We start from the raw sequence: 26,599 nt of genomic DNA, 5'->3' as shown, positions 1-26,599 counted from the left end.
TGATAGTGACACGTATGTGAAAAATACATACCCCTTTAGATCATGTGGGTTATTTTGCTCTCAAACAATGACATTCATATGATCAGATTAAATAGAAGAATACATGGAAAAGTCTTCCGGCTGCACCAATTAAAAAAGCAAGATACCAATTCTGATTATGTGAATTGCCTTCAGTTATAAAACTTCTAAGTGCTTTTTATGTAAGAAAAGGGTAAAGAGGCACGCTGGCTGAGGAATTCTGGGAGTTGAAGTCCACAAGTCATAAAAGGGCCAAGTTTGAAGACCCCTGATCTAGAGCCTTGGACTGGCAGCAAAAGAAAAGCCCAAATCATCCAGCCAAGTGTTTTCTGTTCCCACTCTGGGATACAAAAATAATAAATTAGAAATGAAATTATTAAAAAAGTGTGCATTTCCAGTGCATTTATATTGGCATAACACATAACTTCATTTCACCTTATCATACAATGCAATGTAGAGAGAGAAGCCAAATGTGTCTTTCAAGTTCATTTGATCAGCTACCAGCTGGCAGATCTCCTTTGCAGTGGAGGCTGAATCTGCAAGCACTTTGGTACTGTTGCCATTCATCATGATTACACTAAGTGTAATTGGCTTCTTACTCTTGGTTGCCTAAAAAGCAAAGTTAAGAAAGTACTAAGAAATAGAAGTCCATTCCACACATGAAGAAGATTGAATCTCAACTTTTACAATATAGTGTATATAGATTACCTACATCTAGGTAGGAAAGGCTTTGTGAAACTGTTAGAATAGATTAATCAATATTTAACTTTTTCATACCTTTTAGTGCCTTAATGCTAAAAATGTGGCAAATATCTGTAGCTCAGTTGTATGATGAGGGTGGAGATTCATTCTCCGAGCTTGTGGGTTGGTTTCTGAAAATTTCATTACCAGGCTAAGTAAGATTTTCAGCGGAGTTTAGGGGATGTCAGTGTTCCTCTGTTTATAAAGGCTTTGTGTGGGCAGTAGATCTTGTGATGGGGAGGCATGGGTCTTGTGATGGGTCAGTGTGGGTTGCATCAAGTGAGGGACTTATGATGGGTCGTTATGGATCACATCAGCAGCACCGACCCTCAACCAACACACGCAACCCCCCCATGCTCCCCCAGCACTTCACCTCCCAATGACCCTCACCTGATGTGATCTCCCCATCAAAGGATCCATCACAAGACCCTCATCTGATACAAATCACACCTGACCCATCAGAAGACTCATCACAATGGCAATTCTAATCCAACATAGCTGGGGGATATCAGATTGGAAAAGATTAAATTAGATAGGGTTACCTGTCCTGTCCTATCATATCACAGTTTTTGATGTGAGAAAAGGGAAGATAAAATATAATGTAATTTGGGTAACAGTTACCTGCAGCTCCATCCAGCTAGGTGGTTCAGATCGTGTTCCATTCATATAAGTTCGCCTCAACCTTTCAGAACAATATGGTGCATACAATAATGGTCCACACCGAATGAAATTAAGAAGATACTGAAGTAGTAGGAAGTAAAATAAGTTATTTGAAAGCATATATCCACAGAGATTTGTTAGGATCTGCTATAACAGTAAGTAGAACATAATGAAAATGTTTATAGTCAATTCCATATTACTCTTTGTACTTTGAATATCATGTCTCCAGTATAATAATATTCTTTAAATACTCTTTAAGAATGGGCTTGACAAAGTAGAAAGTGAAATCATTTTTAGGCTGCAAACATGAAAATGTTTGGCCTGTGTCTGAAAACTGCAAATATCAACCTTCAGTGTATAAGACAGAAACAAACTTCACAATGGTATCAAAATCCAAATGTTGCCAATATGACGTTTTTAGGATAGTACTAACACAGAAAGCGGCCAGGAATTGGGAGTGAACAGGAAGAAAGCCAAGATATACAATAAGAAGGGAAACACCAGAAAGAATAGAGAATATTTGCTGCTGAATTTTGCATTAGGCAACTATGGACTAGAGCAGAGCTTAGCAACCTATACCCAAAACCATGTAGCCCATGGTCCTAAATAAAATATATTTACCTCACATGCACAGAAAGAGTGCTTGCTGCCTCCTCAGGCAACCATTTTTACTATGGCTTGACCAGCTGTCTCTGTGCAACTTGTGCAAAAAGTACCCCTGAATGGTGCCAGTAGTACGGCTTCTGGCCCCTATGCTGAAGACGTTTGTCACCCCAGGGCCAAAAATTTATTTTACACATGATCCTCAATCACTAACTGAGGTAGCTTTCACTATGAGCAAACAATTACAGAATCAGTACCTTCACAAACTGGTCTGAAGGGCAGAAAGAACCAAGGCAGAGTGACAGTAAGATCCAACCTCTATGATAACTAGTTTTATTGTTATTTTCAGTGAGTTGTTTGCAGATCTGGCAATAAATCTCATCCCTGTTACATAAAACAAATAAGCAGGCATTTTGTTACGTTTCAAGTTCATCATCTCAGAGGCTAGCGAACTTTTCTGGCCAGAGATTACATTTAATTACATTTTTTTTAAAAGGACTGTGGTCTCAGTTGGATACAACAAGGATGAAGAGCCAAAGGGTTTGCCTTTCCTCCTTTTGGGAATGTAAGATTTAATGACATTCCTATTTTGCATAATAGGGGAAAAACGGAAAATCGTAGAAGGGGAAAAAAAAGATTTTAAAAACCCAAAACAAAACGAATAGGAAAATGCACAGTTGAAGGGTCATGGCGGAAAGATGGAAAAGTGTTGAAGATATCTCTCATGCTCTGTTACTTGTCATGCATTTTGGTTTTCAGGGTTATTTCATGTCCTATACATAAGTTTTACCTATAACAATGTTTACTTAAACTATCACGCAGGGAAAACAAATCCAACCAATGAGTCCACTAGACTTCACTCTTGTTATGAAATTGACTGAACAAAAAATGGAGGCTGTCAGGTGAAATTCAAGAGATTTAAAACCTCACACATATATTGTTCTAAGATTAAATCTAATCTTAGCTAAAATATTTTATGACTCTTGTTTAAAAATGCAACTGACATAAAAATAAACAGCATACAGCATTATTTTTAAAAATCTTGAAAATCAGCTCAAGAGCAATAGAAAATTTTTTGCTTCAAGCTTCTTGCAAAGAAAATTAAAAATGATATCAGCCATCAGAAGAAATAATCTTCAGAGTTTTAATGTCAGACGTACAAGGAACAAGTGTCATAGCCACCAACCTCATAATTAGTGATATCAGGAACACCACTGATAAAGCTAAATAGCTTTTTATATAGCCTTATTCCACACACATACACAATTACAATCCCTGAAGGAAACCTGAGTTTTATTCAAGCCATTTTAAGATGCACTTCTGCATCTGGATCTGTGCATTTCCTATTGAAAATAAAGGTATTATTTAATAAATGTAATACCTGATGGCAGGACGCAGGATAGCATTTCCAATGATAAACTGCACTTTTTCAAGGTTAGACATAGGCCTCTCAGACTCAGAGCATTCCTCCTGAAACATATCTTCCCCATCCATCAACTGGCTTTTTATCTAAAATAAACATAAAACCATTCGCCCTCTTTTGATTAGGATTATTTTAAAAGGCACCCAATCCATGCTAGAACAGAAAACCAGCTCAGCCCCTCCAACCTGGTGCACTTTAAATGTTTGGACCAGACTAATCTCAAAACAAAATAGGAAGGTCCTACTATAGGCAAGAGATGTGCTCCATTCATCTCGCTTTGGACATAAGATGTCTGTCTGTTAACCTGCAATCTACTTTGCTGACATCATTCTTTTACATTCAAGATACAAGAGGAGAGGGAAACATCTGCATATGTCTGCTGCTATCTCAGAAAGTTTTTGCCTTGCAATAAGCCACACACAAAGTATATTTTCAATAGGAGACTGTAATGCCTTTTTGGATGGTGAGAAGAAAATATGGAACAAACCTTATCAGCCACTTTGGAGTTGCGCTTCAGTTTCACAGAAGAAATTACCTTGGAGAACTTGTTAACTTTTTTGATGTCTACCTAGGTTATCCAATTTATGAAGAAAAAAAAGAGTTAGCTTGATTCCCCCAAACCGATAGAAACTGCTAAACAGAAGGGGAGCCATCATTCATAAGCATTTGGAAAGCAACTGTTTTCTCCTCTTTGTAGTGTCACTTAATTATCCATCAAGATATTACTACTTATGTTACTATTTTTATATTATGATTTTATATTAGCATTTTAAGTTACTTGTCTCCAGAAATGGAATGGCTTAAACGCTGCAACAAATAATTGTGTCATGGTTCCGATAGATGAAACCATTTAAAATAACTTCAAGGCAAATTCCTTCATCTAAAATCTCTAAACTAAAATGTGGCAATGAAGCCAAAATGAAAAATGGCTTCAATTCAATTTGTCACAGCGTTGACAAATTGGTTAAATAATAGCTATTAATAAATAGCTCCCCTGAGTCCAGAGTTTGACAAAATGTTAATATTCTTTATTAGACTCAATAAATTTGTCATGTAGAAAAATGACACATTCTAAGACATTAATGCTCTACTAGCAGTATACAGTAAGCTTTAGAAAATTAACTAGTATAGTTAAAGAAATTTTAAAAGTCAAAAACATTACAGAGTGAGAAGGATTTTTAGAAGACTGAATTTAAGAAGGAATTGTGGCAGCAAACCATTCTCATCTTATTTTACTGATGGAATGGAACTACCTAGGTTTCTTAGTGTACTATGGAATATATAGAAAGAATTGAACTGAGTCTGCTTCCTTTTTAGTAAGATTCATGCTGAGTCTTTCTAGTGTTTTGTAGACACTTTAGATTAACTTCCTGGCAGTATTATAAAAAATCATGCAAATGGAATGTAGTGCTTTCTTTTCACTAAACAGAGTGCTAATGAACTTTGACCCAATTTTCTGGCTAAACCAAAACTGCTTACAATTAACAATAGCACAATTACGGACAGTTACCCTGTCCCTAGTAACTCTACTAATTCAAATCAGTAAGCTCTAGCTCACAGGTGTCACATGATGAGTTGCAACGTATCACAACTTTTTTTGCATTGCCGGAGCTGGGTGGGCGTGGCCTCTGCATGATGCAACCGGCCCGTGGGCCAGCAGCAGTGGACAATTTGAACCCTGCATCCAACAAATATTTGTAGCCTGGGAAGAGTTTGATAACATTTATCTTTTCAGAGAGTTATCAAGCATCTGAAGTGTTATCTTGTATGCCATGCACAAACCATAGACTCTGGGCTTCAGTGATTTTAGAAATGTTTGCTCTGTCTTTGGAAATTAAATGTTAATCTATTGTGAGTTAACTTTTAAGTCCCAAAGACAGAGCAAACATTTCTAAAATCACTGAAGCCCAGAGTCTATGGTTTGTACATGACACACAAGATGACACTTCAGATGCTTGATATCTCTCTGAAAAGATGAACATTCAGCTCTTCACAGGCTACAAATATTTGTTGGCTGCAGGGTTCAAATTGTTCACAGCTGCCCATATTATGAACCACTGAGCTACATGCTGTAACACTTGCCCAGATCACAGATGTCAAGATAGTAGGTGACATCAGACACCTCCCCTGATGCTATTTAGGCTTCTTGTCCTACTGGCTCCTGTTAGATCTTTTTAATTAAAATGATAGGAAGCTAGCATGCTGCAAAGCAAAATAGCATTATAAAGCATTCTAATTTTTTTATTTAAATAAGCTTATAGCAATGAAAAATATTTTCCCCTTACTATGTCTGGATGATAACTGCTTACAGGCTGTGGTTTGCTGTTCTTGCCAAAGCTCTCATAAATCTGGGTCTCCTTGGAACTTCTCTTGCTACTGATATTCTGCCCTCTTTCTGGCAAATCACCCATGAACTGCAAAATGATGGTCCATACAGCTAGGGATGCCTAGTGAGAACAGATAGTAGACATACTGTCCTTGCAATTATAATGCATTTAAATAACAAATACTTATTAGCTGAATGAACAGAAATTAACATCCTTGGTTTTTGTACATCAGCACATGAATGTATTTAATTCCTATTGAACATTATGAAAATTAGTGCACCTCTATGTTTACCATACAGTTATAATAATAAACATGATGTGCTAAGAGAAACACTAGCAACTCATTCAGTAGATGATTTTACCACTTTGTCCAATCAAGTCAATTTTGTTAACAATTTCATTGTTGCCTTATTTTGAGGCCAACATTTAGGAAAGAGAAAACTGCATGTGATTCACATTAAATACAGTTACTGTACTTAATGCGTACTTCCCAAAATAAAATATGGAAACAAATATTAATAATTCATTGTATAAATGTTGCCAGGGAAAAATGGGCACAAATTTTGTCTGAAAATATTATAAGACATCTGGAATGTGCAGATTAGAGAAGGCTAATCTAAATTACACTTATGGTCTTACTGCATATTTGCCTTTATCTCAATTTTAGGTCTTTATCGTGTTTTATGAAGTAAGTTGCTAGATGTCATTTTTTAATTAAGCAGCAGTGAAACAAACATAATGTATCATAATGTGCCATTTCTAATGGATAACCCTTCAAGTTGCAAGAGAAATAGTGAAATGTTGCTTCAATATTTGAGAACAAACTGCATTCCTCAACTGCAGCTACTTGTGTCTTTCAGCAATTAGACAAAATGAAAATGTGGGGATTAAAGCAGACAACTTTATACATGGCCATTGCATCAATTGTCTAGAACTCCTTGTCATGGTAGGTTAGGTTGGTTTCTTTGTTTCTGATCTTTATATTGTTGGTAACTTTTTCATTGAGCTTGGAATGACAAATGTTCCCTGTTTTATAAATAAAGGATTAATTAAAATTAATTAAAATTAATTAAAATTAAAATTAAAATTAATTAAAATTAATTAAAAGTAAGATTGAACTATTAATATCTGCACTTATTAGATGACTGAGAAAGACCACTTTATAGGAGATAAGGCCATGACCATCAATTGCTATAATAACATCTTCTATTTTTTATTTTTTTTGTGGCCTTTGAGGCAGTGCTAGCTCCTAGCAACTGCTTAGTCATTGCAGTTTTCTTCACAAGATTATCAGAAATGGTTTGCTTTTTCTTTCTACTTAGGGCTTCCTGAGACCCAAAGTCACCCAGCTGGCTTGGTGCCTAAAGTGACACTAAAACTCAGCCTCCTTGTTTCTAATCTGGTGCCTTAAATATACATAGAATATACAATATACGAACACAATAAAAATTAACATAACCAAATACAATTATTATCCACATCACTGCATTGACATCCATTGTATAATATTCATTACAACAGGCAGCACGACATTTCAATTATCAGAAAAAACATAGTCTGATTCAGAACAACTTACTCTTCAGTCCCTGAAGGCTATGTAGCAAACAGTGTTTTAATTTCCCTGCTTATTATCAAGGAAAGAAAACAAGCTGTTTCAAATTTATTCCGAAGGCAATTTATGAAACATTACTTCAAGGAACTGGGAGCTTTGCTTTTAAAACACATTAAATTATGATAAATAATTACCAAAATATCATCCTTTTCATCATGATAAAGCAAAGGGTGGCGCAGGGGACGTCTAATGTGTGTATAAGTGGCAGATCCCTGGAAGTAAGTTGCTGCAAATTTGGGGAAAGTGTATTGTGCCAAGTCATCTGACTCCTCATCCAGCTCTATGGTTATGGGGATCATATCCAGGTCTACCTCATTCAGTTTGTGTATCTGTGTTTTTTTCTCCAGGTCCTACAAGGTACAGAAGTAAAAAAAACAGTTTTATTTCTTTAGTGTTTTTAACCTGTTTTTGCCTTGATAGAACAAGGTGTTGAAGCTGCAGGCAGAAAAGCTTTAAATAATATCCTCTCCAGCATTCAGGGATTGCATTCCAGGGAAAAAATGGTAAAATAGAAGACGATTCCACAAAAAGGGAAACCTATGACTACAGTGGAATGAAGAACCAGCAAGTAGGTCTCTCTGGACAAGTACTCCAGATAGCTGCTCCTTGTGAGGAGATTGACAGGCAGCAGTCTACAGCAGGTTTATAGCTCTGGGAAATGAGGGAACAGCTATCCTGCTCAAATTGCTATGGCAACCTCAGAGATTTGACCTCTGAGAAATGTGGATTCTCTAGCCAAGTTCATCATGATTCCCATTTTATTTATATATTCATAGAAAATAAAAGTGAATGGCTGAAATCCATTGCTCTGCTATTGCAAGGTATTCACTGCCCAGAAATAGGACAACTGTAAGTTGAGGTGGTGGATAAAGGAAGTAATGTGAAGTAACTTTATCAATTTGATTTCTGGTAAAACAATATTTTTATTTTGGTCACCACTAGCAGTGCAGCCATTTTCAAGATATATTTTGAAAATATCAAATGTGCTTATTAGTCCCCAAAATTACTTCATTGTTCAAGAAGCACAATCAGGAATTCTAGCCTGACATTTATTACAAGGTTACATTAACAGAAGCTTGTAAGTCTGAAAGTACCCTTTGGTACCTCACTTTTACTCTCCAAAAATTAGGGAGGGTCCCTCCTAGATGCTTTTGCCACCCTTCTCCTTTGGACTCAGATTTTGTTTACCAGACTGTTGTCTAGGCTAGGTAATGTGCTCTTTCCCGCATACCATTACAATAGACAATCAATTTAATTATTTCTCCACATCTTCTTACCTCAAAGCCCAAAGGAGCTTGGCCTTCTTGCCCCCCAATGAAAGAAGGCAAGAAACCAAATACTCTGTCCACCATTTCCTGGTCACTGATGACATCATACAGTGATTCAGGTTTCTTTTCTTCAGATTCCTTTACTTTTAATTTCTTAGCATAATCTGTTGATTCTGGAATTACCAAACGTTCCTGTAAAGAAATGTAGGAATCCATTAAGCTGGACTTAGGGATTGAGTTACGACTTTATATGTACAAATTGCACTTTATAGCTACTCCTGCATCATCAGAACAAAGTAACAAAATTAGTTGCTATTCAACGATTTGACACAATAATAATTGTGTTCCTACCAATTTATTAAACATTGCTTCAAGGAACTGTTAACAGAAAGCTACAGTATTTCTTTATTTATTTTGGCCAGTGAAATGCCTCATCTAGTTAAGCAGAAGGAATCTCACTCAAGAGCTTCAGAACGAGAACCTGATATGTTGATACAGGTAAATGGACAGAGAAATCTGAAGGTTGCAAAAATCAAGCACTAATGAACTAAGATGTTTTCCTTTTCTTGCCTTCCATAGAGGAATGAGAGTACTCTTCTAGGGCTAGCTCAAAACCAAGATAAGCAGCATCCAGATTCAGAAGCCAGGCTGGAAACCTAAGAACAGATTTGCAATCTAAGAACTAGTGAAGCTGAATATGAGTTGGTACGAGTTGCTACTGAGATAATCTTTTCAGAAGTCAGTTTTATTTTATCTTTTTCTTCCTTTCCTTTTGTTCTTTCAACTTTTTAATTCTTTAACTAAACTAAACACATGATATAGACTTGATTCTTACTAACTGTGCGACTCCATTCTGAAAGGGTTTTAATATCATCATATGTATTCCTTCTGCTGATTACTCCCAAGTCTGCTCTCAAGTAACTCTGGTCCAAAAAGGATTTCTCTGTGGAAGAGTACCTGATGATAGCATTTATTAAATGGGCTCTCCTTGGGATCATGGGATATTGTAAGATTTGCAGAGGAAGAGGCCTTAGAGGGTCCCACCTGGGGCAGTCAAGACAGAACACACACCAACATCCTAAGCATGTATGCCTTCCAGTGCATCCCATTACACCTTAAAACTCACTTTAAAGCAAAATATTGAGCTCACCCTTTTCAAGGAATTGTTGTAGAAGAAAACTTTACACCTTTTATCTTCTATTAAATAAAGAATTGAGATTATTCAGCAACTTAGGTATTGAAGGATTGTCATAGTTAAGAGATAGGGCAAAATTTTTCAGATTTTTTTTAGAAGACAAAACAAGAAAGAATAGGTTTTAACTGGAGGGGAGGAGATTTTGGTTGGACATTAGGACAAGTACTGGTGGAAATAGCTAATCAATGGCAAAACCGACTGCCTCAGGAAAGAAGAAGAAAGAAATTCTCTTTCTTTGAAAAAATTAAGTAAATGCCTAATTGCCATCTGGCAGGGATGTATAATAGCGGATTGTTGCATTGACAATAATCTTAGGTAATTCTGACACTGTTATTTATTTAACACAGAAACAGGCTGGCTATAACATTAATTTTAGCCATTCTGTTCTTATATCCTACTTACGATTTTCCAGGCTCTCCACTACAACTAGTCGCTCTCTTTGAAAGCATTAGGTATTACATAACTATTTTATTCTATCATCTTATCAAAATCTCTCTTTTGCACAATTTTTATGGACAAGACTTGTGCTGTGATTCCTATTTCCATGCTTCTTTCCTACCTTCTTCATTTTGTGCAAACTCTTACGAACAAACATTCCCCTGGCATAAGCCTGTATCACACAAACAGCTTTCAGCTGCTCAGCAATTTTCTGGCGCATCAAGTAACCTCTGCACAACGCTTGAAACTTAATCACATTGCCACGGGCTTCTTCGTACTTCTTCATAAGCTGTTTGCTCCGGAAAAGGGCTTGCAGACGTTCAAATCCCAATATGAGCTATATGGGAGAAAGAACAGCCTGACTTTAATTGTGGCGTGAAACATCTTCTGTTGCTGGACCTCAAGGTTAAAGGCAAGCTCTTACCATTCTAAATTTTTTCCGAGCGAAGTGTCCTCTCCAGGCAGCCTGTATAACTACAGCACTATGTCTTTGCTTCAGAAACTGTTTCCTTTACAAAGAAAGAATAACAACAAATACAACTAAGTTATTCCACAAATAAAAAGAATATTAAAGGAGTGTTCAAAGCAGGCTCAATGGAACAGGTACTGGAGAACTGAGTTATCCCCAAAAACAAATCAGGAAAGTACCCTAATTGTATCAAGACCAAGTGATTTCAGGCCACGAGTTAAACTTAAGATTATGCAGGATACTCGTGAAAGAGGTGGTCTTAAAATGCCTAATCTTAAATTATATTATGAAGCTGCTGCGTTGTCAGGAATAAGTGACTGGATTAATTTGACACAAGGGAGATTATTAAATCTTGAGGGCCACGACTTGTTATTTGGCTGGCATGCATATTTGTTGTATGATAAGAAGGTAGATAATGTGTTTAAAGTGCATATTTTAAGACAGGCATTGTTGAAAGTTTGGAAGAAGTATAGACATAAGTTAGACTACAAGATGCCGTTGTGGGCAATCCCAAAACATGCAATAGAAAATATAAATGTTGGCTTCAAACATGATGTGACTACGTATAAGGAGATCTTAAGCTTGAAAAGGAACGTCTGGTGTTTGAAGCTGTACAATCTCTTGCGAGATGAGAAGATCGTTCAAACTTGGTTTCAATATACTCAATTACGTGCCAGGTGGAAAGAAGATCAGAAAATTGGTTTCTCAATGACTGATGAAAATTTGATAAAGCAAATTAGAAACCAGGGTCCAGCACATATCAAACGGATTTATCTTGCATTGATAGATATTGACTCAGAAACAGAACTTGTTAAAGACTGTATGATAAAATGGGCCCAGAATATTCAAGAAGTTATTACAATGGACACGTGGGAAAAGATCTGGGTGAGGAACGTATTTACGCAAGCCCAAAACCTAAGAGAGAACTTTTATAAAATGTTTTATAGATGGCATTTAGATCCTAAAAAGCTTGCAAGTATGTATCCGAATTATCAACCTAAATGTTGGAGGTGTGGTGGTGAAGATGCAACGTATTTTCATATATGGTGGACCTGCAAAAAGGTTAAGGCTTTTTGGATAAAAATTTGGTGGAATATGCAGAAGATCTTCAAGCAAAGGATAAAGTTTTGTCCGCAATTGTTTTTATTGGGCATAATTACAGATGCTACTGTTGTGGACATTAAGTTGATGTTGAACTTAATCACAGCAGCAAGACTCTTAATAGGTCAATATTGGAAAAAGGAGGAACTGCCGACTATAGAAGAATGGACTCTAAAAGTTTCTGACCTGGCGGAAATGGCAAAGATTTCGGCTTACTTGAAAGATCATTTGCAAGAACATTATATTATGGAGTGGAAAAAGTGGATTGATTATATCCAGAACAAATATGGGACTAAAAAGTTTCATTTAGCATTTGAATAAGTTTTCTTTTCTTTTTCTTTTTCTTCTTCTTCTTTTTATATGTAATATTAGTATTGCTTGTAGTCATTTCATATGAGCTAGAGTGCGATAGACTTAATAGTTTATTGTTGTTAGCATATGGATGTTTATGATTGTTCTTTGGTTTTATACCTTGTACTTAGCTCTGGGAAGTCGGGGTGGGGAGGGGGGAATGGGGGGAGGGATAGGGAGGGTTAGGTAGGGGTGGGTGGAGGGAGGGGGGATTGTTAAAGATAAAATGTACTGTAAAACTTTTCAATAAAAAAAAAAGACCAAGTGATTTCGTTTTCTTTATGGAAACAATGACATGTGAACTCTCTCTTCTATGATGTGTATTGGAATTATCTTAAATAGACATGACCTACTCCAAGTGCTTTTTCCGTTAAAACTAATGCTTTAATGTTCAATGTACCACGAATCTAGAGAGAAAAAAGTTCATGTGCCTAAATGAGTTAAAGTGATTTAGCATGTTTTTAGAGGAAATTAGGTATGTGCTGTGGCTCCATTATTGTGGACATGAAGGCTTGGGAAAAAATAGTAAATGACCAATTTAAATGCAGTGATCCTTTTGCTCTATGGATAGTGTTCCATTCATCGCCATTTCCTATTTCTTTTCCAACTTTCCATGCTTACTGAACATGCTGGACTATTACTTTGTTTCTCTTTTACATTTTTTTAAATTCATGAACCTTATCTTTTCATTTCTTGTTAGCCAAAGAGGGTTGACAAGACACTTATTTGTTGGTTATGGGAGGGTCACATAACAGGAAGGAGTCCCAAAAGTCAAGATGGCATCCATAACCATGCAAACAAAGCCCACCCTTTTAACATGTGATGCAATGAACATAAAAATGGGTGGGATTTCAATTGCCTGACAGTGGCTGTCATCTTGTCTTTTTGGACACCCCTCCCCCCATGGTCACTATTAGTTATGGGCTTTCTTCATTCTTTCCCTTCATCCTTCCCATTCTGTAATGGAAGGCCAATGTTTTGCCTCCTAGGCTATAAAGTACCGTCTTTTTTCTCCCTCCTGCCCATTTTTACTCTATGAGGACCTTATTGCATCCTAGACAGGATTTTTCAAGCTTTTTCAGGCTGCCCAACTTGTTGAGTTTTAAAAATATTGGGAACCCCTGATAAAAAGTCAAAGCTACGATCATGGAAAACTGGCTTCATTCAAGTGGCTTTTTAATCTGTCACAGAACCTCATCCTGTTCTTGAGGAACTCAAGGACTGCATGGAACACAGTTTGAAAACCCTGATCTAAACAATGCAAAACTATGACTGTTAATAATTCACATTTGTCACTACCACTAAACATGTTTACCTGTCTTTGAAGCCCCTCAACACCTTCTGAATTAGAATGGCTTTTTCTCTGAGTGCCTTGTCTCGCTGCACCTCCAGGACTGTATCATGATAATCCTATTAAAGATTCAGGAAAAATAAAAGCCCAACTATTTGAGCAAAGGCTATAGCAAAATAGATTCAATGATTCTGTATACACAATAGTAGCTGGATTTAATTGTTCTTCTTAACAATTCAATTTATTACTAAACCCACTGGAATTTGATCAGTGGTGCGCTGATAAATATTTTTTAAAAAACCTGTTCTTAAAGGCTCTGCTGCCAAAAATATGTATAAAAATATATATTACTGTATTGGTCATGAGCAATTTATTTTACCTGTAAGAAAAAAAAAATCAGAGGTATGGATATGAGTTGTCTATATGTTATTTCATTTTCATTTTCATTTATTATATTTGTATACCGCCCTTCTCCCGAAGGACTCAGGGCGGTGAACAGGGCACATAAAAAATACAGAATACAAAAATTAAAAAAGAATTAAATAAGAGCCCGAGCTAAAAACAGTAGAATAATAAAAATCCCCAATAAAAACCCCAGCACATCCCCCATCAGGCCAGGCCGGCTTGCTCAAATAGGTAGGTCTTCAGACCGCGTCGGAAGGAGCGGAGGTCAGGTGCCATCCGGAGCTCGACCGGCAGCTGATTCCATAAAGCCGGGGCGCCCACAGAGAAGGCCCTCCCCCTGGGGGCCACCAGCCGACATTCTCTGACCGGTGGCACCCTGAGGAGGCCCTCTCTGTGGGAACGCACAGGGCGGAGGGAAGTTGACGCCGGCAGCAGGTGATCCCCGAGGTACTCCGGACCCATGCCATGTAGGGCCTTAAAAACCATTACCAAAACCTTGAACCTCACCCGGAAGACAACTGGTAACCAGTGCAGCTCGCGGAGCAAAGGTGTAACATGTGAGTACCGGGAAACTCCCAAGACAACTCTTGTGGCTGCATTCTGTACCAGCTGGAGCCTCTGAGTGGTCTTCAAGGGAAGCCCCATGTAGAGAGCGTTAGTAGTCCAGACGAGAGGTCACGAGCGCATGAGTGACCGTACACAGGGCATCCCGGTCTAGATAGGGCCGCACCAGGCGAACCTGGGCAAAAGCCCCCCTAGTCACAGCCACTATATGATCTTCCAAAGTAAGCCGCGAATCTAGGAGGACTCCCAAGTTGCGAGCCCTATCTATGGGGGGTAAAAACTCACCCCCCATGGAAAGAGGTGGAATATTCTGAATATCCCGGGATGCCGGTATGCACAGTCTTGTCGGGGTTGAGTTGAAGTCTGTTCCTCCCCATCCAGACCCGAACCGCCTCCAGGCAACGGGACATCACGTTGAGGGCATCACTGGGGTGGTTTGGGGTCGAAATGAAAAGCTGGGTATCATCAGCATACTGATGATACCCAACTCCAAAACCATGAATGATCTCACCCAGCGGTTTCATATAGATGTTGAACAGGAGAGGCGAGAGGACCGACCCCTGAGGAACTCCACAAACGAGAGACCTCGGGGTCGACCTCTGCCCCCCTGCCAACACCGACTGCGAACGTCCGAGGAGATAGGAGGAGAACCACTGAAGAACTGTGCCTCCCACTCCCAATCCCCTGAGACGCCGCAGCAGGATACCATGGTCGATGGTATCGAAAGCCGCTGAGAGGTCTAATAGGACTAGGACAGAGGAATATCCCCTGTCCCGGGCCCTCCAGAGATCATTCAACAGCGTGACCAATGATTTCCAATGATTATGATTTCCACATCCTTTTTTTGACATCTAGGGAGCATTTATTTGATCAGAAATAGAATAATTATTTTATATCCTCAAAGTTAATTTATACCCTGCATTTTTTATTTTGACTCCGCCTATCTCTATTTTCCGCTTGGATATTCTTTCTTTCCAGCATGGCCTTGGGTTTATCCCACAAAACAGAATGGGGCTCTGGGATCTATTTTTACTAAGAATTAAATTATCTGAATACTTCAAGTAAAAATACTTAAGATTATACCATCAAATTTACATGCAATTGGACATTCCACAAACCGCCCTGAATCCAGTTGAATTTGTTTCTTGGAAACAGAAATAGGTTTGCACAGTTAGTTATGAAAAGTATCTATTTGTGTCACTGTGTAACTTACTTTCAGAAAAACTTTGGTTTTGCCAATTTTCCAATCTTCATCTTCCATTACTTTCTTACAGATACAAGTGCAACTTTGACGAACATCATTTTTCAGCTGGGATAGAAGGTAATAATCACATTTAATTTAGGGTAAAAATACAAATGCTACATGAGAAATATTTTATTTATTTATTCATCAAATTTATATGACTCTTAACAACTGGCATTTCAAACTGTGGCCATGCTTAGGAAGTACCTTTTTATACATTTTTTCATCTCTATTTGCAAATAATACCTCTAACTTCAGAAATGAGATATAAACAAGTGCTATCATCAAAACATATAACAAATTACTACATTTAATACATGCCCAAATTGGTAGTACTGTAATTCCTGCCTCTGATGTTTCATTATTCTAAGATTATCTGCAATCTTTTCTAATAAGATGATTAAAGAAACCTTGTTAATTCACATTTTAATTGTTGATTATCTAAGATTTTCCAGTGTTAGCAATTACTACTTTTTCCATAGATTTATGTTATCCACATACCGTACTTCAAAATGTTTGATAATCACCGTTCAACAAAAATAAAAGAAAGAAATTTTAGGTACTAACGGAAAACTAAGAATATTTATAGATCCAATTTGGGTCGGTCACTGGGACCAGAGGTTTTGTATTCTGAGCTTTTGGACTTGTGCTGGAGCCCCCACCCTCAGGAAACTTCTCTCTAGTGTGAGCTATTCTGAATTTATTTATGGTTATTTATAGAATTTAATATTGATGCTGATACTGCACCTAATAAATGCTGTAAGAACGGATTTTAGAACAGATCAATCTGCTTTATTACTACTTATTATTATAAAAGAATCATTTAAAACAATAACCATTCTTGAAGGTATATAACAGGATACCTGTTCTCCAGCTGACACTGGCCGTAGGACTCTGTATCTGTGAAAGAAATCTGCAAAGCTATAGCGAATTGGATAGCCAGCTTTCCTAATCCGAATGGTTTCCATCATGCCAGAATAGTACAGCTGTCGGATACAGAGTTCTCTATCAAATTGCTGAAAGTGAAAGAAATGTCAAATTTACCACAGAAGCATAAACATTCTCTAGCTAACCAAATCCAGAGTTGATTTAATAAAAAAATATTGTTTGAGGTTTTCTAAAATTATATTGTCAGGTAGGTCTATGTACAGGTAAACCACCTGGTCACACAGAGAAAGAAGCACAGTTCTGAAAGAAAGCAATCTTTGCATCAAATTTGACCTCTGATGATTTAATCAAGTCAGCTATCTTTGTTTTCTTGGCAACAAAGTGGCAATCGTTTGTTTCTATCATTTTTCCACATCCCAGTCTGAACTATTGCCCTGCTATTGGTAGTCTTCCTCCAAGTACTAACCAAGTTTTACCCTAGATCTTGAGATCAGCCAAGTTCAGCTAGGTGCTGCCCCTCATGAGGGCTAGTTAGTGTATCTGTTCATGTGTCATCTAAAGTAACATAAAATGAAGTCAATTGTTCCCTGTCTGGAAATCTTTTAATAAATGGTTTTTTCCCCTGAAAATAATTTACAATTTGCAGGGTATGAACAATCCAATGGCAACAAGAAAAAGTTTGTTTTCATCATGACTTTTATCCTGGATATGGTATGTCTTGAATATATCTGTGATATCTGACTTAAACTAACCAAGAATGGTCCAAGTGCAGGATAAACATTAAATATTTAATAAATTTATTAAATTTTTACTTACTTCAATTTACAATTTTTATAATACATATTTTCATGTGGTAATATCCTTTATATAAAAAAATAAAAATTGTGTTTAGGCCAAACAGTGTTTTTCAAACTTGGCAACTTTAAGATGTGTGGAGTTAAGCTCCTGGAATTCTAGGGAAGTTATCACAAAACATCTTCTGGAATTATTTTTGGCACACAGACTAACATAGCTATGTCTTCTGGAAACTATTAAAAAATCTAAGAAGTACATTATTAATCAATTATATAATTCTTACAAAATTAGTTCCCCCTTCCTGAAACCATATGACATGACGTATGAGAAGCATAATGAAAGTTTACCATGGGTTTCTTTTGGTCATTGGGTTTAAGGCAGCGGATAAAATAAGGCTGACAGCTATTCAAGATTTTCATCAACTGCTCCAGAGACTGTTTGAACTGTCCTGCTAGTGTAGGCAAGCGTTTGGCAGAATCTGATCCCTGTGGGCAGAAAGTACAGAAATGGCATAATTGACAAATTACCATCAGCAAACAATTTATAGCTATGGTGCATATTTTTTACAGGAAAAAATATAGGACATAGATAGTTGAATGCAAGTATACAAAGCTATTCTCCATATATTTACTTTGCAAGTTTAATAGTTTAATTTTTGCAAAGGAATTCAAGATGAACCTGATATATATACATGCAGCAAAACTTTTTTCTATCTTTCTTGAAATAACATTTCCAAGTAAAATATTATAGATGCTTTGCTAATGAATACCATTTGCCTGAAATGGTATAAGGGTTGGACTAGATGACCTCCAAGGTCCCTTCCAACTTCTTCTTCTTCTTCTTCTTCTTCTTCTTCTTCTTATTATTATTATTATTATTATTATTATTATTATTATTATTATTATTATTATTATTATTATTATTCATCTTTACGGCTGCCCCTTTCTTTGTTTTGATTTCATATAAACTTCTTGTTTGTCTACTGTATCCATGTAAGTGCTCAGAGGAGAAAGAAGTAGCATAAATTTCAGCTTCGCAGTACACAGCTTTGCAGATTATTGGATCTTACCAATAATTTTGCAATCTTACAACTCTCATTTAACAAATACTCTCCCAAAACCATATCAAAAATTAGCTGACAGGTAAGTTGAACCCCAGTGCACGCACTGGAGAAGCTAGCTTGACTTTTGCAAAAACAAATGTTTATTTATTTATAAACACACACACATGCACATATGGATCATACTTTGAAAATAAAAGCGAATAGTAGTGCTAAGAAGATATGGCCTAGGAAATATAGTCAGAATATAAAATCAGTGTTAAGAAGAGAGTCTTTAATTTATGTGAAAAGGAAGAGAAGAAACCCTGTATTATGAAAAGCAAACTGAAAAAAATCCAGTTTGTAGAATAAACTGTCATGTTAGGAAAAGACAGAAAAAAAGCCTTGAACAATATTATAACTGAACACAAGCCAGAAAGAACAAAGAAAAATATTTTAATTAAGTATGTTATCAAATAATCAAATATAAAAAGCTATTAGATTTTTTTAAGAAGAACAATACATCACATCTGAATTTACACTATAGTGACCATACTTTATTATAAAGGACAGTATTTCAGAAAGCTAAAGTCCTTTAGTTTAATTTACTATTTATTTTCTTGTTTTTCCTCTTGAATTTATTTATTTCAATTTTTATAGCCACATATCTCACATTTGTGACTCTGGGCAGCTTACAATTAAAACATAAACAATACCAAGCACACAGAATAAAACAGCAATGCAAATAGTACAGGAAATCCTTGATCTATGACTGTAATTGAACCTGGAAGTATAATCATAAGTCATTGTGATCATAAATTGAGGCATCATGTAACTGGGCCCAAATTTTTCACATTTTTTTTTCAGCAGTCTTTAAGCAAATACCACAGTTTTTAAGTGAATGCTGTTGTCTTTAAGTGAATATATTTTCCCAAATAGGTCTTTTTTGTTGGAAATCAGAAGTAAACACTGGAAACAGACAAAAAAAATGTTACAAATTGCAGTCATGTGACCATGGAATGCTGCAACTGGCTGTAAAGGTCAGCCAGATTGCCAAGCATCCAAAAGGCAACCAAGTGATCTCTCTCTCTCTCTCTCTCTCTCTCTCTCTCTCTCTCTCTCTCTCTCTCTCTCTCTCTGTGTGTGTGTGTGTGTGTGAGAGAGAGAGAGAGAGAGAGAGAGAAATGGGTCATATATAGCTCTGGGGAAGTCCTTCTTAACTTTGAACAGTTTTTATGTAACCAGTTGTAATTTGAGAACTTCCTATACAAAGTATGAAAACCATTAAAACTGTGGAATAATTCATCAGGAGAGCATAATAATTCACAAACTGTACATCCATCTACACCACTCTCTGATCCCCAAGGCCAGATGGTATAATAGTAAAAGGTAAAGGTAAAGGTTCCCCCGCACATGCATGCTAGTCGTTTCCGACTCTAGGGGCCGGTGCTCATCTCCGTTTCAAAGCTGAAGAGCCAGCGCTTGTCCGAGGACGTCTCCGTGGTCATGTGGCCGGCATGACTAGATGCCAAAGGCGCACGAAACGCTGTTACCTTCCCACCGTAGTGGTCCCTATTTTTCTACTTGCATTTTTACGTGCTTTCGAACTGCTAGGTTGGCAGAAGCTGGGATGAGTAACAGGTGCTCACTCTGTTACACGGCACTTGGGATTTGACCCGCCAAACTGCCAACCTTCTGATCGACAAGCTCAGCATCCTAATCCACTGAGCCACCGCGTCCCTAGATGGTATAATACAAGGTTATAAACATGAACAATTAATTTTTGAAATCCTTATTAACTTTTTTCAGATTTCCCTTTTCCAGGTTTATCCTTTGTTTTTTTCCAAGAAAAACTGGTCACTGTACTTGATGCTTAAGATTAGAATATTCAAACAGGTGTTTATGGAAGAAATGTGAAAGATGCAAAATGGGACAAGATTGTCTAAAGATTGGAAAAGTTTGGTTTATAAAGTTTAGATTGTATTTAGTATAGGAAACGCAAGTCAACACACAAAGTAACAAACTGTTGAACATATTATCCACAGAGGCGAATCTTTGTTTTAAGATGCTATAAAGAACAGAGCCATATTCAGAAAAAGAAACGCTAAATGAATAAGCAGGCTTTAGGAAAGCCAGAAGGACATACGTTCTGATATAAAATTAGATTTGCAGAGATCAAGAGAATATATCTGTTTGCCTCTTCTTTATTTCCTACATCAAAGTCTTTGTGTAGATCATACTGGACTGTGAAGGCTGAGGAATCTTTACTATAAAAAAGCTACTGTAAGGACTGAATTTGGAGAATCAGAGTGTTTCATAAAAGGGAATGGAGTGAGACAAGGATATATATTGTTGCCATATTGATTCAATTACATTGTGGCAGACTTGAAAGAGATCACACAGTGGAAATTAAAATTGCAGTTGAAACATTGAGATATGCAGATGACATCACTGTGTTAGCTGAAAGTAAGAAGAAAGTAAGTGAAAGTGAAAAATATGAGTTGATGTTAGACATTTAGAAGATAATCTTTACCAGAAAATGGAGGTAATAGATAATGTTTTCTTGGGCTCAGAAAATGAATGGTATGCTGGAAATAATTACATTTATAAACGGGACAAAGGCAATGGCAAAACAGACAGTATCTTGAAGTGTAAATATATTTTAAAGTTTAGAATATTTAAAGCGTGACAATATAGCTGTGAAGGTTGGACAATGAGAAAAAACAGAAGAAAAACACTTTTACATTGTGGGTTTGGAGGACCATGGACTGCAAGTAGAATACCAATACTGCTAGAAAAACAGACAATGAATCCTGGGCTTAATCAAGTTTTAATGTACTTTGAGGTGATATTTAACAAGCAGAAAATCATATATTTGGGGCAAGTTATATAATTAGGTGTTGTATTAGAAAAATGATTAAGTTAGGCCAGAAAAATTAAAAGGGGAAAGTGTATTCATTTATTTCATTACTCAGCAAGACTTATATGACAATCCAGATCTAAAGAAGATAAATATATGAGAAGATGCTGTGAAATAATTTTGCATGTGCAGAAAGAAGGGTGTTACTTCTCCTTAAATTTTGTGAGATATAAAATGCTACATTATTATATAATCTTATAGGAAGCATGTGTGAACCCCACTATGAAAACCAAACAAAGAAATCCACACAAAGTTTACTCACACAAAAACTAAAGCTATTTTGTCTATCATAACTTTGTCTATCATAACAAAGTCTTGTAAGTCTGATAGTGCTTTATGCCCTCCCCTTGTGTGAATTTAGAATACATCTTTTGCCCATTGCTCTTTCTTATTATGCACTTTAACCCATGTTTTTTCCTGTCAATTTGTTCATAGATCTGATCTATCTGTGTGATAGATCATCTTCCTTACTCTGCACAGAATAACATAAAAGAATTTCATAATAGCCAAGATAAACATTGCCTTCATTCCCAAGAGAAACAAACTGCATATCTGCACCTCTACAATGGGAATAACCACAATCCCAAGCATCCTCTGTCCCCAAGTGTCACCAACTCTAATATTCCTTGCTACCAGACTAGAGCAAGGAAAAATTGATTGTGTAATCCAGTGGTGTCAAACTCGCAACATCACATGATGTGTCACGATGTATCGTGACTTTTTTTCCATTGCTGGCAATGGGGTGGGGGCAGTTTTGGCATGATGCATGTGGCCAGGAGGCCGGCAGTTTGATACCCCTGGTGTAATCCTTCTCTTTCCTTTTCCTACTTGCCTTCAATTGCTGGAGCCTAGTGGTTATGTTGGAGGCTCAGCACCTGATCTCTGCCATCCTGTCATCTGAAAGTTTTGCCCTGTGGACCAGAGACCTCAACTTATGCCCTGAGCAGTAACTGGCTTAAATTTGTTACATAAATCTATCAGAATTTACTAAGAAAATGGAAGTACAAGTATTATCCATTCATCAGTCTAACCTTCAAGGAATCCTTTCCAAGGTGCTTAATGGTCCCACGGCCAAAAGGCAACACATGCATACTTGTGTCCACCTGAAAGATTTCTTTGAGGAATTTGTATTTGGATGAATAAACAAGTTGCATTATGTCTGAGCTAAGCATATCACGATTTTTCTCAAGGAAACCTGTGGGGAAGAAACACAATAAATGTAGTCTTTCCATTTGATGTTATTTGCATTTTCATGGTCATTTTATTAGGTTAAGCCTTTTCCTTGCATAGATAGCTAGTTTTCACCACTCCATTTAAACCAATTCTTTGCAACTGAAAGAAGTGTAGGGCTGGAAGTTCTAGATATTAGTCACTGAGCTAGCAAAAAAAGTATACCGACATAGGTTGTGTTGCCTATATTTTTGCCAACACATATTTTACCACAGTTACAAGCCTTGAACATCATTCTGTCCTCACTTATTATAGACAATTTTTTTAAAAAAATGTTGCATTCCCCTGGCGTTGTTTCCACTCTCACCAAGTATCTGACAATTAAAAAAGCAATGCCAATCACTCTCCCTTTATGGGATGGGAGCAGGTGAGTTTTGCTACCCATCATGTAACAATCTACTGATAGCAGGGGAGGGAGAGGTACAGGGTGAAATAGCAGAGAGTGCTCTTAAGTTTCTTGTTTTGAGCAATCTCTACTCATGGCACACCTGTTACCTGACAAATTCTGAGATGAGACTGAACCATGAGGTAAATATTGATCAAATACTTTTTAATGTCAAGGCCAAAAAGAGAGCAGTCAAATTTCCAATGAATAGAAAAAAAAGAAGTCCTTAAATCTTGGAATACATACATACATATATACATATATGGACACATTCTAATTTCTAAGTACTGCAGAAAGCAGATTTTCCATTTCTATATGGCTATTTTCTGAGCTGTAATAAGGAAACTTATGTAGTCATGTGAAGTCTGTCATCTTCTGCCATATACAGTTTCTAATTCCTAAATATGGAGTTAAATGTCTGGAGAGTAAAGATTTATTGTTGTGTCTGGCATGAAGCCCTCACAGCATGCTATGCTGCCAACACCCAAGCAGAGTGCCCAAATGGCCCCTGCTTCTCCCCTGCACTTATGAAGATATAACTAACTATGATGCATTGTACAAATAGAGAGTTTAGAAACTGCAGTTGTATGGGATCTTGGGTGCTTAATACAAGTAATAAAACCAGGAAGAAGTACAGCTGCACAAAGCCCCTTTGAGCTGACACTCCTGTAAGACAGAAGTAGTAATATGCAACTAGCATAACTCAGCTCTCTTTTCTGGTTTAAATCAATTTTCTGTGCAATACAAGGACTGGCACTCTTTAAAAATCAATAAACTCATGTTTTTAAGGAGCCTGCATGTGACCTGACAAGTGCTTCAGAAAGTGCCAGTCATACACTACATGGGCAGATGCCGGTTTGTAATCCAGGTGTCCAGTCTGTTCTGCATCTCCAGCCAAACCAGTTCTGGAAGACAACAACAGCAATCAGAAAGAACAGAAATGCCCACAGCAGCCTCAAGAGGCCAACAGAAGCTATATCAGAAGCAGATTCTGAAGCCTGCCCTCATCAACAACAAATACTCAGTGAAGTATGCCAGACCCTATTTGCAGAAAGAGTTGTGTCAGAACAAGAGGAAAACCTCTTTTATTACCAGCACTAGTAAGGGTTGTTTATACACTTTATGCTCTTTCTGACATGGCTGGTGAGACAAAGAAAATGTCATGAGGACATGGCAAAAAAAAGAGGTAGCTAGGACTGGAACAAGTGAAGAACCACCCAATTTTCTTGCATTTGCTAGAACGTCTAATCATCATTGTTCCAACACAACAATATTCAGATCAGGCTTTACAACAATGGCTTAAAGATGCTATAAATCACTAGTGGAATGATGACTTAAGTAACAATGACTAAAACTATTTATAGAAAGATAATCTCCTTACTGGTATTGATCCTGGAACAAAAATATCTATTAACCAATGGAAAAGAAGCTGAAACTCACCTTCTGACTGGTAATAAACAACACCAGCAAAATGGTTAATAGCAAAAATTGTATCATGGACATTTTTTGGAGGAATGTAGATTTTGCTTCTGCCGTGGTGCAAATTGATTTTGTTTAGCATAGTGGTGTCTGTCCCCTGGGAACATTCAAAAACACGAGTTGAAGCAAAATGGATTCATTCTTTTTATGTTAATATGCTAAAAAGAGCAACAACAATAATAACAAATTTATGATAAAAGTAACAAGGGCCATATCTAATCTATGATGAGGTATGGTGGATTCAAATGAAGTATCCTCACTTTGTTAATTAGTAGACAACCCAAGGTCACTGGGTCTTCCTTTCAGCGATACTTCCTTACCTAAGCAGAAAAACAGAATGCCAATGGGCAGGCAAAAAAGCCGCAGGGCAGGACTGGCTTCCTGCCAGTTTATTATAGGTAGCCTTTAACTTACAATAATTCATTTAGTGACGGTTTGAAATTACAATGGCACTGAAAAAGTGACTTATGACCTATTTTCACACTTACGACTGTTGCATCATCCCTGCGGTCATGTAATCAAAATTCTGATGCTTGGCAACTGACTCATATTTAGAATGGTTGCAGTGTCCCAGAGTCATGTGATATTTTGTGGCCTTCTGAGAGGCAAAGTCAATGGGGAAGCCAGATTCACTTAACAACTGTGTTACTAACTTAACTGCAATGATTCACTTAACAACTGTGGCAAGAAAGGTTGTAAAATGGGAGCAAAATTCACTTAACAACTGTCTTGCTTAGCAATGGAAGCTTTGGACTCAGTTGTGATCATAAGTCGAGGACTACCTGTAGAGTGCAAATATATCACTCTTTTATGACACAAAGGTAGGAAGAAAGAACAGAATCTAGAAATAAAGGTAAAACTAGTCAAATTAAAATAAAAAGATTTGTTTTGTTCACAACTAACCACTAGTTAGAACACAAAAGAAAAATGGTGTGATTATTTTACTTCTTTTTTCAGTTTTGAAATGCAATTGATTTCTGTTCAGTGAAATATAGGCTATTTGCTACAACACCCAACAATCAGTAGTTTTAGGGCTGTTTCCGAAGGAGGCAGAGGAGGAGAGGTCCCAAGGCTTATGGAGTGAAGGAACTGGATGAGGCTGGCAGCAGATCCAGAGGAAGGGAGAGAGGCTTTTGGAGGAGTTGGTGGCAGTGGCAGCATGCTCCAGGGGCGAAAAGGAGTGAGGCCCCTTTAAGGAAAAGGTGGAAGAGACAGGATCAGAAAAAGGAAAGGAGGCGAGGTTGTTCTGCAGGAATACAAGCTAATTTGAGGGCTCCATTTCCATCTATCCTGTTTGCCATCATTTGTTCCCTAGAGACTAAAATGGACGATCTGAAACTTGAGCTGGCCACGAACAAGGAGTGTATATTGGAGGTAGTAGCCCTTTGAGAGCTCTATGCAACAAAATTTCATTTTGATGTATGCCGATTGGTGTACATTCAAAGTGACAATAAAGTTGTTTATTATTATTATTATTATTATTATTATTATTATTATTATTATTATTATTATTATTATTATTATTATTATTATTATTGATCATTGCACAGTCAGCCAGATGTTTAGACTGGATTTGGCATTTTTGTCTACCTATCGAGTCCTTACCAAGGACTTGGGATAGGCAGATGTGGATGTTTGATGGTATTACAGATATCATCGCAGGATGGAAGCAGTTCCTAGTAAGGCTGTCTTTTGCAATTGACTAATGGCAAATTTGTCAATGCCAATGATGTTCAAGTGGTGCTCCAGTTGTTTTGGGATTGCACCCAAGGCGCCTATTACTATTGGTAGTACTCTTGCTTGCCTTTGCCACAGTCTTTCTATTTCTATTTGTAGGTCTTTGTATTTTGTTATCTTCTCTAGTTCTTTCTCGTCTATTCTGCTGTTTCCAGGCACTGCCATGTCCACTATTCAGACTTTTTTGTCTTTCTTATCGACAATTGTTAAGTCCGGGGTGTTATGTTGCAGGTGCTTGTCTGTTTGAATTCTGAAGTTCCAGAACAGTTTCACTTTATCATTTTCTATGACTTTCTCTATTTTATGATCCCACCAGTTCTTGCTTACAGGCAAATGATATTCCTTGCAGATCTTCCAATGCACCATTTTTGCTACTTTGTCATGCTGCTGCTTGTAGTCAGTCTGTGCAATCTTTTT

The 26,599-nt window shown here is 37.1% G+C and overlaps 1 protein-coding gene across 1 annotated transcript in view; it reads right to left on the bottom strand.

Annotated features, from left to right (window-relative positions):
• Positions 1-26,599, bottom strand: part of MYO7B (myosin VIIB) — a gene marked incomplete at its 5' end in the record, with an annotated part of 69,757 nt that overhangs the window by 22,024 nt on the left and 21,134 nt on the right. Inside the window, 16 exons of the mRNA XM_081328556.1 lie at positions 454-627; positions 1,381-1,500; positions 2,280-2,406; positions 3,404-3,531; positions 3,933-4,013; positions 5,731-5,892; positions 7,519-7,734; positions 8,662-8,844; positions 10,407-10,622; positions 10,710-10,794; positions 13,522-13,616; positions 15,680-15,775; positions 16,573-16,725; positions 17,740-17,939; positions 22,394-22,546; positions 24,407-24,542. Coding sequence (XP_081184682.1) covers positions 454-627; positions 1,381-1,500; positions 2,280-2,406; positions 3,404-3,531; positions 3,933-4,013; positions 5,731-5,892; positions 7,519-7,734; positions 8,662-8,844; positions 10,407-10,622; positions 10,710-10,794; positions 13,522-13,616; positions 15,680-15,775; positions 16,573-16,725; positions 17,740-17,939; positions 22,394-22,546; positions 24,407-24,542 — 2,325 coding nt within the window. The remainder of the gene's footprint in view (positions 1-453; positions 628-1,380; positions 1,501-2,279; positions 2,407-3,403; positions 3,532-3,932; positions 4,014-5,730; positions 5,893-7,518; positions 7,735-8,661; positions 8,845-10,406; positions 10,623-10,709; positions 10,795-13,521; positions 13,617-15,679; positions 15,776-16,572; positions 16,726-17,739; positions 17,940-22,393; positions 22,547-24,406; positions 24,543-26,599) is intronic.

The sequence above is a fragment of the Vipera berus genome (genome assembly GCF_964194415.1).
Source record: "Vipera berus genome assembly, chromosome: 5".
NCBI classification, from domain to species: domain Eukaryota; kingdom Metazoa; phylum Chordata; class Lepidosauria; order Squamata; family Viperidae; genus Vipera; species Vipera berus.
The sequence above is the reverse complement of the archived record's forward strand: the minus strand, read 5'-3'. Positions and strand labels throughout refer to the sequence as shown.